We start from the raw sequence: 13,843 nt of genomic DNA on the forward strand, positions 1-13,843 counted from the left end.
AATGTAAAAATATACTACCGGTCTACCTGAGCACTCTACTCAATGAACCCATTGAAACCCTTAGCCCCTCCCACAGGGCGTCACAATGTAACATTTATCTATTTACATTATTTCACAAAGGTGATTTTAAGCATGTTTATTTCCCGATACAAATATACATTTGTGCATGATCCAGGAATAAATGATTAAATTACGGCATTTCCGCCGAAACAAAACCTCTGTAGTCACGTGACCGCCATGCTCGCTTGATTGAATGGGCTTGCGAACTACTTTCATAATTGGACTTCCCTTCTTGGGGACAGGCGCGAGCTGATTGTGTCTCTCAACGGCGATTTCATAAGATTGTTTCCTCGCAACAATCCGACTGAAACGGTATATAGTTATTATTTATTGTTCACGAGGCAGAGAAAAGAGGGAAATGAGCGTCTAAATGTGAGGCGGTTTGCGGACGTCACCACAATAATAGAAGTCATGTTTTTTTTTTTTTTTGTTTGTTTTTGCTAAGGAGAAAAGAACACGTCATTGCACGGCAATTTTTTATTTTTTTTTGTAATTACAAAAGAGCCCAATTGATGGATAAAGTGTAGTTGTTGTATGGTTGAGTATGCATTTTGGTGCTTTGTATCGTGTAGTAAAAAAAAAATCGAAAATATGAGTAATAGCTCCCGGTGTGATGCAGAGCGCAACCAAAAATCAATGGTGGAGAATGAGATGACGTTAGACCTGACTTCTCTCTTCCCACTTGGGCCATCCATTATTGACTTTAGCTTGGGGTCAAACTACATTCCCTCTTCTTCTTCTTCCAGTATCTACTTGCTTTTTTTTTTTTTTTTACCGTCATCTCTTTCTCTGTTGCAAGTTGGTCCCAAGATGGCCGCTCAATATTTTTGACCAAAAGGAGCAAATGTTTATTCTTCTGTTTGTTGAGCTTTATGTGCATAATTTTGTGGCCCGTTTGTGACTGTCTGTCTGAGGCTTTATTGAATTTGCTTAATTTATTTGTTCAGCTCCGTTTTGACACTCAAAATTCACAAAATATCATAAGTGACTCCCGGTAAGGGTGTTGAACGTTAAATTGACGAGCTCGGAAGATCATTTGGACCATTTCAAGGGGTCTTTGAAAGCTCAACTGGTCATCAGACTCTCATTTATTGTTATTTTTTTATCCACCCCCCAGCCAGATTCACCTCGCCACAAGTAAGCATGTCCGTCGTGAGGAGACCCACAAAAAGAATCCTCGTATAAAATGATAAATCGAGAGTTCCGTTTTTTTGGGTTAATTTTAATGGGGGAAGAGACTAATCGGTAAAAATTTAGAAACTAACTCGAGCACCTCTCAGGAATCTTTTTCTATTCATACTTCAACGCCAGTTTCACGTAGCGATCTGAAATTTGCTCGGCATGTCTGTCGTAAGTACACTCGCGGGAAAATAAATACATGATTCAAAAAAAATTGAAAGTTTCGAGAAGCCGTGTTCAAAAAGACGCAGGACGTTTTTCGTGTCATGTTTCCAAATTGAATGTTCTCTCAAGGAATGTGTCTGATTGCGGGCGGATGATAGTTTATAGCTTTTATTCTTAAAAAAAAAAAAAAAGTGGAATATTGTCTGCGTATTGGCTATTGGATCCCATCAGTGATCTCATTTGAGACCACCAACCAGACCAGGGGGTATCCATTAGGTTAGCAATGTGAGTTTAGTCCCGTTCCTCCTCCGCCCTAAAAACCAAATATATGCGGTCTGGGAGCCCATTAAAAAGTCCCCGATGGCCGTACGTCATCAATCATCCTTGAGTCCATTTTTCCACATTATAAACAAGCTCCAAAATCTGGACTCGTCATTTATTGCTCTCCTCTCATAAACAACCCCTGAAATTTTCCATTTATCTCCACCATTATTGTTACGAATTTTGTGTGGATGCAAACAAGAACCCATTATGGATTTATTTCCTGTCAAGATACATATTACCTGACAAGCCGTTGCCAGAAGAGTGCTTGGTTACTATGGCAACATGCGCTGTCGCCGTAATTGATTAATTTGTGTGATTGTTTTGCTCGTATGAGATGGTAGCAGTCGCGTTACATGAGTGGTTTGTTTTGTACTGTAAAGTCGTGATGCCTTGAGATACAAGATTTAGGAATTTTTTCCAAGATGAGAGCCGTCATTTGGTTTTAGTGACTTCAGAAAACTTCACAACAGGCAGCAGGTTGGCAAAAAGTCAACAATTCTTTACAGAGACACTTGTAGCTTTTTATTGCCACTCCCAATTGAAGTTAAATGTCAAACTAATAATAAAATTTAATAGAATCACACATTGTGCATTGAATCCAACCATAGAACCTTATCTGCCACAAGTTGCATGCTAACACACAATTTAATATGCATACTAATAAATAGCATCAATAATTAATGCATTAGAGGCAGCACGGTGGTCAACTGGTAAAGTGTTAGCCTCACAGTTCTGAGGTCCTGGGTTCAATCCCGGACTCGCCTGTGTGGAGTTTGCATGTTCTCCCCGTGCCTGCGTGAGTTTCCTCCAGGCACTCTGGTTTCCTCCCGTATCCCCAAAACATGCAACTTTAATTGGACACACTAAATTGCCCCTAGGTGTGATTGTCTCTATGTGCCCTGCCTGCAATAGGCTGGCAACCAGTTCAGGGTGTACCCCTCCTCCTGCCCGTTGACAGCTGGGATAGGCTCCAGCACTCCCCGCAACCCTCGTGAGGATAAGCGGTGAAGAAAATGGATAGATGAATTAATGCATTAAGCAACTAATGTTTGAACACAAATGCTGCAGCAACACATTCTCATAGGCTGAGATTTTTATCCTTTGCAAAAAAGAATATTACAGTACTGCTGCAGTTTATTGTAAGCTTTACACAATCCGGATTTTTGGGGCAGTTCACAGAAAAAACGAGAACCAATCACCTATCCAATCACAAGATGGAGAAATAAGTCTATTTCAATGATGAAATACTTTTGTATATTCGTGTCCACTACCTTGGTCGGCTATGTAAAATTTTGTTGGCAGCTTGCAAGCCGTATCGGGTTAAAAATATGTGAACATACCTCAAGCAAGCGGTACAGTCGGCTCGATCAACTCGTGTTGTCATGCCTACGGTAACGAGTGTATTCGGTCGCATTTGAGTTGACAAGATAAAGTCTCATGATCGGGGGAAAAAAACGGGGTGCGGCGGTATCGGAATGCAAGATTTTATTGCAGTAGTCTGACATAATGCAGTCGTGAGAGCAAATTTGTCTTGTCTGATCCCCACATTACTTGTCGTCTTGAATCATAAATATATATTTTTTACCATTTATTCATTTAATTTTTCCTTTTTACTTCCGCATATTCTGAATACGTTTGTCAATATATATTTATATTTATGTTATATATATATATTATATTTCTTTATATATTTACTTTTTACATTTTTAATCATATTTTTTATTGACATTGCAAGTGCAGATTTGTATATCCTGTTATATGCTATATATTTATAATTATTTTATTTTATTAATTTTTTTTAATTTACGTATGACCATGAAAATATTGATACTAATGTGACTAATCCTGTCGTGAATTACAGCCGGTTAGGAACAAAGACACACACACACACACTTCTCTTTCTGTAGCAGCCAATCAATAGCTGACACTGCCTCATAACCTTTAAATATGAGCAAATAAGTCTGTGACACAAGGACACATGCGCAGCGCCCACCTTTGGTCAATGGCCATAGGTCACAACAAGCACACGAACATGCCGGGTCATATAATTTATATTCATAACCAAGACACACACACACAAAAGTGCCATTCTCCACGATGATGTGATTGATGATTACGCCGACGTTGCGTACGCGTCATCTGACGCTCCGCATCGATTTGAAGTGTGCGTTTTGGCCGCGTGTCCACGTCTCGCTTGTGTTTGTATGTTTGCGTTTTGACCTTTTGCTCGTGATTAGCATCTCGCCGTGTTGGGAATAATCATCGGGCTGTCAATCAGCGGTTGCGGGGGCGTCAACGCGGATCTGGGAGACATTTGAGCGACTGTGCCATTTTGTTGTATTGTCAGACATCTTAGTGATTTGTGCACTTCTGCTTAGCGGAGAGTTCTTTCACAAAATAAACTCAAATTACAAATTTCACGCAGTGGCTTCTGCTATCTTATTCCGAACAAACAATGCAAAAACACCATTGACATGCTAACGTTCATCAATGGTAATCGCAGCATTAACTCCCTTTAAGCAGTGGGCATTTTACCACAAACTGTGTAGCAACACATGTAGAAAGACATAATACAGCCATATTTATTCAGCCTCTGCAAATACAACTATTACTGCAATTAGCGGAGCCACTTAAAGTAGTGGTGAGTCTTTTTGTCTTCATTACTATCATACTGCGCCCCGTTCATGATGCATGAACTCTTTATTTCACATCCCATTTAATTATGTAGTTGTTTTGTAAAGTTACATTGTGCATCTGCCTCACAGCTCTGAGGACTCGGGTTCAAATCCGGCCTCGCCTGCGTAGAGTTTGCATGTTACCCACGTGCCTGCGTGGCTTTTCTGCAGATACTCTGGAGGACGGGAAATGGGGAAAGATGCTTCGAGGCACAAGCGTTTGGACGCAACTCGGAATTCGGACTCGCCTGTATGCTGTCAAGGATGATGACTTGAAAATTCACAACGTTGCCTGGATGTAACGTGAACTGCAATATAATGGCGGAACACTTTGCGGGTAATATTGTTTCATAAACATCCCAAATATTAGAAATGCGCTCCCTCCCCCCACACACATCTGCAGTTAAGTCATTGTAGCTATCACTTTGATTATCGGGGTCATGTTATAGAACGAGGGCCTCATCTGGCTCTCATTTCAGACCTGTAATGGATCTATTCTCCTCCTAATGTGTCACAAATTGAAAATCTATTTGAATTACCGACGTCATAAATATCATAAGATGAAATGTGTGTGTGCGCGTATGCGTCCTTGTACTGTACAGCCACATTAAATTTATATTTTATAATTTATAGGCCCGCAATTCCACTGTGCTTGTTCCATAATTAATGCATCGCGGAGGATGTCACCATTAGAGCTTTATTGAATGTTTGGGCCCCAGCGGAGCCGTAGCACCGGTTACAAGAGGGGTGCGTTTGTTTTGTTGCCGATGCCCGTTTCGCAGTGCCCACGCCCATGTGGCCATCGAGGGTGAAAGCTGCATGCCCGCTTTTCGCCAGAATTGCAGGACCATTCCCTCGTTAGTCCAGCATGCTCGTAGCATTGTCTTACAGAAGTCAACTATTCTTGTAGGAAATATCCAGAAAATTGGACAAATTGTTTTTTTGTGCTCAGGCCAAAACCATGTCTAAAGGGAAAATATTACTTTGGCTCCATCTTGTGGCATCTATAAGCAATTGCAAACCTTTTTCCGGGGGGGGGGTGGTAATTACTCTTAAGCAAAACTCTTACTAAAAATTAGCCAAATATAGTGACTACTAATTTAAAACAAATCTTACAAAAATGTGGACTCGTAGTAGGAAAATTTCCCCCCAAAAGACGAGACTACAGTATTTGAAGGAAATCCTGCTTAAAAGTTAAAAAGTAAGAAAATTTTCAAATTTACTACTATGGGTTTGAATATTTACTGTAATTTGATTGGAAGGCATTAGAAAAAAACTATTTAGTTTGACATTACCCAAATACAGCCAAATATTTGAAAGGGAAATCTTCAACGACTAGTGTGAAGGAAAAAAATGTTGAGTAATTTAGGGGAAATCTTCCAAAAAGTTTAATAATTTAATTGGAAATCTAAAAGGAAAAGCAACACTTTTGGTCACATCAGCACGAGGCAGCCATTAGCCTAGCGCGCTCGCGAGCGCACGTGACCACGGGAACTAACTGGCACCGCCGACCATCGTGAATCACTTGCTCTTGCTGACGTAGAGATTTTTTTTCTTTAGGCCGCTCCGTCGGCCACGCCTGATTCTGCAAAACGCGTCAGCACGGTGCGGCCGTTAGGCGACCATTCAAAGCGGCCATTGCGCCTAATGGCCGTGACGCAGTGCACTTGACCCGCGTTGACTGGCTGATGCCCGTCACCCGCCAACGAGCACCTTAAAGCCAGTGCTGTGTTTTTTTTCAAGCCACCGAAGCGCATGACCACACTTTGTCTTCGATCTTGTCCCACTAGAGGGAGGGGGGCGGGGAATGGACTACTCTGCAAAATTGCTTGCGAGGCAGAATTCATCCAGCGGAATTAAATTAAAAAATTGGCAAATGGCTGGCAATGTTTCTCGTTGTCTTTTGGGGCGGAGGATCCACTGCCCCAACTAACATGAAACAAGGTCCTGCTTGCAGTCTTTGGGGAACTAGCTCCTCCGTGTTTCCCACCACGTCTTCATCAATTAATCAGCCAGCCCCAGTTGCAGACAAAAAAGCCCCCCCATTCCAAAAATGTAAAAAAAAAAAAAAGTTATTTTTTTGCGTCTCTGTCAACTTTGACTGATCCCATCATTGAAATTGCAAAATTTGACATCTGAGATTGTCAATGGGCTCTTTTTACATTTGCAAAATGAATATATTTAAATTGATATGTTAAGGAAAAAGTATTTTTTGCAGAAAATTGCAAAACAATGGAATGTCATTATTACATGTTTTTTTTCTTGTAGTTTTTTGTATTTAATAGTTTACATTAAAGGGATACCACAAGTGTTCAATTTAAAAATGTTTTTTTTCCAATTCAAATTGTTTAACGCATTTTTGCTTTTTCATTTTTGAAATTTACGTTATTAATTTCATTTTGTGGGGCGTTTTACCCCAGTGCCATCTAATGAATCTTGTCCTTCATGTTAGACCTCACGTGTGCATCCATCGGCACGTCGGTGTGGCCTACCAGCCAGGAAGTGGACCCCCCAGCTGGAGCCCCTCACATCGCCTGCCCCTGAGGACCCAGGAACTGATGCGTCATCACAGGTGCACATGCCGCCGCCGCCGCAACACATCAAAATTCCACTTCCATCATGTCCCTCGTCTCGCTCCAAACCGCGGAAAACTAGCAGTCGACTTGCCCCCCTCCCCTTTTCCTTTTCCCTGGCCTCATTCAATGTGGAGCAATCGAGGCCTCCGCCGCTCGGATCCGTCGTCCGGATTTAAGCGTGCTACGCTCTCGCGTTCCGTGCGAATGTATCATAACTCGAGCCGCTTTCAAATAATTTTGACATGAAGGCGCAACCGCTTTTGAAATGAAATCCTCGGTAAGCCAACGGTGCGAGGCTTCGGCGGCAATGGAGCTCTCGGAGCAATTAAAAAGGGGCTTAAATAGAAATATTAATTACGGTGGAAGCTTCAGGCCTACAGATTGGCCTTTTTTTTTTTTGCACACAGGCAGGCAGCAGATAATGAAGTCTGAAATTCACACTTTGTGGCCTGACGCGACACACGAGATCGCCAGATTACGCAATAGTCTTGCTGCAAAAACTCGACTAATTCAGCAGGAAATCCTCCAAAAAGATGTAAATAATACATTTTGTGAGAACTCTACCCTAAAAAGTCATTTTGTAAGAAATCTTAATAAAAGTCTACGAATTAAGGTTAGTTGTATTTTGGTGTAACACAGATTGAGTTTTGACCTCCGCCAAGGCTTGTAAATATTGGCATGTGTGCGCCTTTTTTTTTTTTTTTTTTTTTTTTTTAATAGTACCTATATAAATGGTACAGACTTGGAATTGGAGGCAAGTTGAGCTGGCATTTTTATTCATTTTTTTTACCTTCGGAGGTAATACCAGTATGTTGTGGCACAACGGATCCACCAGTGGGCATCTCTCATCAATTCATACTCATATGTACTTAAAAACTGATTCCTTAAAAAGCCACAGATGGATAACTGCTACTGAACACACACATCTCACTCCCATCGAGCTCTCATTAATGCCCCCCCCCCTTCCCCTACCCCCAGATAGTTGCCCACCCGATCACATACTTCCTTGTCACCGTCCCCCTTAATTGACCCGCGCTCGTTAGCTCGTCTGAACCCGAGCCCTCTGTAGTGCTTTTTAACGAGGGGGTGGCAGAGGCGGGGGTGGGGCGGGGGTGTCGGAACAGAGAGGTAGTGTCGGGCGGGTCATGCCCTGCGACACCGGAGTTCCTCCTTTGCATGAGGACGCGCGCACACATCCAATTATCTGAGGGTCAAGCTCTTGGACGCTTTGAACTCTCGGTGTCGGGAGGTCAGATAAAAATCAGAGTGAGACTCCCACACTCACATGCATCAAAGATCTTCTCTCTCTGCCTTCTCTCTGGCGTTTTGGTTTTTAGCTTGAAAATAGCTCGACGTCACCCACAATTTTTGAGCTCAAAACATGTTTGCATTTTGGAAAATACAATTGTAAAATACAACTTTCTAAAGTAAAAGCAATCTCTTTTGGTGTAGTAGTTAACAAGGTCCTCCCCCCCCCCCCCATGTTGAAAATTGATGGATAGATATGACAAAAAAAGACGAAAACAGTTGGAACATTAAAAAAAAAAATCAATTTACATTAAATATTTTCCACCCAAAAGTTATTTAAAAAGTAGACCCATTTTTATCAGAAATCATATGGACAAATAAACTAGTTTAGTTGGACATAGATTGAAAAATGTCAATGAATTTAGTTGAATTGCATCATGCAGGACGAGCTACTTTTTAGCCTAGCATGCTACCAGGAAAGTTACATCAAACAAATGAATTCAGAAATCTGACAAAGTTCACTAATTTAGCGCCAAATCGTCATTGTTTCATGTTTGTGGTAACTTCTTTGTACTTTTGTAAATGTCTTTTAGTGGTACTGCACAGAATGCGAACATTATTTTTGTGGCATGTGACCAGATCAGACACAGCCAATTTTAATTGCTTCCCAAAGTCATTTTGCTTCCAAATACTAATATTCGTGTCAGATTTTGAATGATTGATGCGTGTGCAGCAGTACGCACTTTGTGTGTGTTTGTGTGTGTTTCCTTGGAGGTTGTGTTTGTCTTTTGCTCTTAATCACTTTCACTGCTCAGGTGGCATCTCATTACTCGTATTTGTCTCACACACCGAGACGCACATCATCGTCGTCGTCAGGGGCGTTCATTATCGGCATCCTGCTTCCATCTTTTCCTTCTTTGCTGTTGTTTTTGAGATAATCAGACCCACAGCACCCCACCCCGCCCCCACCCCCAATCAAAACCAAGCCGTGGGGATGATGGGGACCCACCAACTGACTCTATGGAAAGCCATGCAAGCATTTATTTCATATCTTTGATATTCAGTGTAAGTTTCGTGTACTAGTATACTTTTTGTCCGCACTAGCATAGCAGTTGTTGTGAGGCGACACTACTTTGCGGGTGTTTATATCCAGTCGTGTGCGTGACACGTGCCGATTAGTCTGGCCTAGTTGCGCTACTAGTGCAGCAGCTTACGAGTACGCAGCCCCAGAACGTAGCTGAGACTTCAAATGGGCTCCACGTTGATTACGCTTTCCTTTATTGTTGTTAATCTAGTTAATGCACATTTGGCCTTATTTTGCTCGCGGGTCTGAACCCAACCCAACTCGATGCTCCTTTTCTGAAGTTTCTAATGCGCAAAGGCCCGCGTGCGGATTTGGCGGCCTTCGCTATCACTCGGCGAGTAAAATGGCGCTGAATGTGCATTCTGATAGCCTCGCTTACCTTTTAAATAAAAAGACCCTCGAATGGTTTTGGTCTTTGCCAAGGTAACTACACGCTCGACTGCACAGTCACCATAAGCAGAAAATAGACGAGCGGGGGAAGACACGCACGCACGCGCGCGCGCAGACTCGCACTAAAAGGACAGAAAAACAGTTTCCAGACATTTCTGATGATGCAGCATAAACTTTAATTGATATTTTGTTGGTGAGAAACGCGCACACAAGCAATGAAACAATGAAATTTCCCAAATAGTGTTGAATTGCTCAACTTCAGGAGGGGCGTGGGGGGCATCTAATAGCAAGAGGTGTACCCTTTGGAACAAGGGTTTTTATTGACCTGATTTACATTTTTAGAAATAAACAATATCAAGCTCCCTGCGGCATAAGCATGGCTGCGTGCCACATTGAGAAGCGTTTGCAAGAGTGTGAGGTGATCAAAACGTCGCAGATGGTTCACAACGTTGCGGATCGTTGACAGCATGAGTTAAGGTCATCTAAATGTATCCTCAAAAGACTGCTGAATAAGTCTGGGCTGCTGTTTTGGTCGGCAACAGAATTCAAGTTGGCTCAAGTGCGAAAACTTTGTCAACGTGCAAGCTGAGATCACAACTTTTTTTTTTTTTTTTTAAGTGAAATGCGTCCTTCTACTGGAGGAAAGTGTTTGTTTCCTCGGTGTCCAGATCGGCATGCTTTTGGTTCTTGTTCTGTACCCCCCCACCAGTTCCTCCAGGAGCCGAGGAAGCCGCCGTATCGGTTTGAAACGTCGGTCGTTTGTTGAATAATTCAGCGCGTCTATCAGTCAAGCGTTTTGGTAAATATTACGCAGCGGCATGCGGCTCGGTCATCTGACGAACGATGCGCGCGCTATTCATTTGTTGCCGGCGCCGCATCATAATCACCTCATCTCCGCCGAGAGTTGAGCGATTCCCGGCGCCCGGCCGGGCATTGTTTGCTGTTTAATAGCGGCGTCGCGCGAGCACTAGTATGCGCGAGGGACCCTCTGCTGCGTTTGTATGCGTGTGGCTTCAGATTTCCTGCTTCCACCCATAAAAGCAATGCACTCATTTTATCTTAATCATTTTCTTATATTATTATTTGCCTGAATCCTTGCCTTACACTGAAATGCAGAATTTGTGGCATTTTAAGACCACCCTGTCCTCTGTTTTTGTACAAGCGCTCTTTTTTTCCCCCTTTAAATTCTAATTATAAATAATACATTTGATGTGTGGATCACTTTGAGTCAATGAAACGTCATGACCATAATTAATATAACTCATTATTTCGTCCTTAAGCAGGGTTTCCTTTTTTTAGAATATCTGTGACTGATAATAATTGCACATTTTATGTGTAGTTCTTTGTCTGTGACTGTGAGCAACCCGAAAACTCACTTAAGTTTTTGTAAGATTCCTGACTAAATGTTTTTTTTATTCCTTTTTTTTTTTTTTTTGCTGTACAGTTGATATATCACCAATTATTCCTGTATTTACAAAAGTCTCGAGTTGTCGCTTTGCTAGCCGTCGGGATCATATCGCATCGCCACATCTCCTTGTGAATTATACATTTTACTCCTAAAAGGTAATCGCAGTTCTCAAAGGAAACGCACGATAAGTCATTACCATGTTTAGTAATACTTGCCATCTATTCCCCTGCACCGCCGATCTCGAGTAACTCTGCCGACTGTTTCATCTGCCTGCAGCAAGACAACGAGATGTCCTCCCATGGCTTGTTTTGGCAAGTACTTAGAGATGATTAACTATAAAGGAGGTTTCTATCTTTTCGCACCGCGTACCTTTGTTAGAAGGACACCAAACGCTTATTGTTGAAGTAATGGATTTGCAAGGAATCGGCATTACATTCCACACAATGAACGGAATTCTGAACAATCAATTCATTGGTTGGTATTCGCTCCCTGAATGTTCTGAACTCCTGTTTCAATGCCAGTGCAATGCCAACCCCAGGACTTGTTGCCGTAGTCTAGATGCGGCATTGACAAGAAACTGAGTGGTTGTTGGCAGCCACTTTGTAATCCGTATTGTTGGCACCTAATGGTACCACCTGTAGTTCTTGCGTACCACCAGGGAGCCATGTTCATATTTCAAAAGCAAGATCAATGTTTCGACACGAATTCTCTCTCTTTGGGATGGTGGCGTTCATGTTCTGCCAGCTCAAAAATTTCCTAAATTGTTTGCTCGGGGTCGCCGTTGAGCAAAAGTTGAGTCTCCTGAGGTCCGTACTCTCTGTTCCTGGCGGCAGTTCGAAGCCAACGCCTGGGAAAGTTGTCTTACGTCTTTGCCGTCCTTTGTTGAATTGTGAAATTCCAGTCTTGCATGCGTCTGTACTGTCTTATTTTGGTTTAAAATAATCATAAATATTAATATAGTTCCTGACTATTAACGCCATTGACCCTTTTAACTCCGACGTGGGTGTAGTAGGATTCATCACAAAATCCTTTGTGTGATCATCTCGGTAGCCAAGGTCAAGCCACTACAAGGTCCTGCTAATATCAACGTTCCTCATCTATCAAAGCAAGAATCTCATTGATTTTTCTTTGACATCTGGTCTCATGTTCCCGCGACATTACGATTCTTGAACCATTCGTCTTTGTGCCGACAGGAAATTGTGCATTATTCAATTTGAAGCCCATCTGATAGAAGACACCCCATTTTTAGTCAGATTTCAGCTAGGACCCTGAAAACTTTTGGGCGTGATTGACCGACAGTGCTTAACAAATTGTTTTGACCGTCACCTCATGTAAGCTGTCCTAAATCAACAGCATTGATAATATTGTACTTAGCCATTGTTTATGTGTCTGTAGAGGTTACTACAACCGTATCGAGAAGTTCTTTAACTCAAGTTGTATTTTTAAGGCAAGCAGCTGCTTGGTCTTCGCTAATTTAATTCAACTGCATGAAACACATGCATGGATTCACACACAGACAAGTCTCGCAGCTTGGTGATGAAGTGCTGCATCTTCAAGTGAAAATACAGTAACTTCTTTGTCTCTTTATGGGTGATCAATTTTTAAATGATGGTGCTCGCCTCGCGAACACTTCCCAGTGTTGCATTGGCATTAAAAAAAGGGGGCGGAGCCAGTTGTCAAAGCACAGGCATGTTGTTAAGACAATTTTAAGTTAAATAATAAAACTGCATCATGTCTTTTAATGGCTAAAAACCTTTGTGTCGATATAGTCCATCGACAGAAGTGTGTTTTGTGTAGTTGTGTTTGGCGTGTGGAGGCCAACTTCCCAGGAAGAGCGTCAGTTACCGGGGTGGGTGGGGGGTGTAGGGATTTGCGAGTTTGGACCCTACGGGTGTTCGATGATCGAGGAAGAGATGACCAATGATCAGAAAAAGTTAACAACAAATGGATTTATTACAAAGGAATGTGTAATACAGACGTCCGGGTCTTATCTCGGCATCTGCTGCACACGAGACGTGTGTCTTCTGACAAGATGACCCAAGAAGAAGACAAGGGGTGCCCGGTAACACAGAGTTGTTATCTGTATGGGTCCTTGGTGGAAGTGGCTGCCCTCCCCCCCCTCGCAGTCTCATCCTGGGCCGGGATGGTAACTTTCCGCTCCTTATCTGGTGTCGTTCGTCTCCACGGCAACGCCTGCGACAGGAGGATGGCGCCAGCCGGTTTTCTGGGTACAAAGATCAAGGGCAACCACCACCACCGGCTCCACAACACATCCTTGTCTGATTAGCAAATGGACAACACTTTATCTGTTGATTAAATGTATAAGGTCATATTTGATCGAATAATGAAAGTACAATGAAAGTAAAATAGTCTTCAGGGGGAACATGGAGCCTAACTGCGCTGAAATGCAAACGATCGTCACGGGAATCAAACTCGGAGATGAAAGCATGCCGGCACAAAAGGAACCATGTTTGAACTTCCCGTGATTATTCGGCATGTTAAATTGTCGGAACGGCTCGTCATCCGTGCATGCGTGCTGTACGCTAACATAGCCTGGTGCTGTCGTGGGGGGGGCAACTAGACACCGAGAGATCCTTCTTTTTGGATTGATGCTAAATTCATGTTTTTGCATTCAAGTTCTTTTAAAAATAGTTGCGTGAACAAAGGTGAAGTTCAACTAGGTTTTCTTGACATACTTTAAGCCGTTTCTGTCGTAACAAAGTTGAAGGTACAA

The 13,843-nt window shown here is 42.4% G+C and overlaps 1 protein-coding gene across 6 annotated transcripts in view; it reads left to right on the forward strand.

The window, feature by feature from the left end:
- The first annotated feature begins 284 nt into the window (after nucleotides 1-284).
- csmd3b (CUB and Sushi multiple domains 3b) overlaps nucleotides 285-13,843 on the forward strand; it is a 326,110-nt gene continuing 312,551 nt past the window's right edge. For all 6 annotated transcript variants that reach the window (XM_061814643.1, XM_061814652.1, XM_061814660.1 and 3 more), the window contains exons 1-2: nucleotides 285-372; nucleotides 6,856-6,975. In XM_061814643.1, coding sequence (XP_061670627.1) covers nucleotides 6,962-6,975 — 14 coding nt within the window. In that variant the 5' untranslated portion in view covers nucleotides 285-372; nucleotides 6,856-6,961. The remainder of the gene's footprint in view (nucleotides 373-6,855; nucleotides 6,976-13,843) is intronic.

The sequence above is a fragment of the Syngnathoides biaculeatus genome, chromosome 1 (assembly GCF_019802595.1).
Source record: "Syngnathoides biaculeatus isolate LvHL_M chromosome 1, ASM1980259v1, whole genome shotgun sequence".
NCBI lineage: Eukaryota > Metazoa > Chordata > Actinopteri > Syngnathiformes > Syngnathidae > Syngnathoides > Syngnathoides biaculeatus.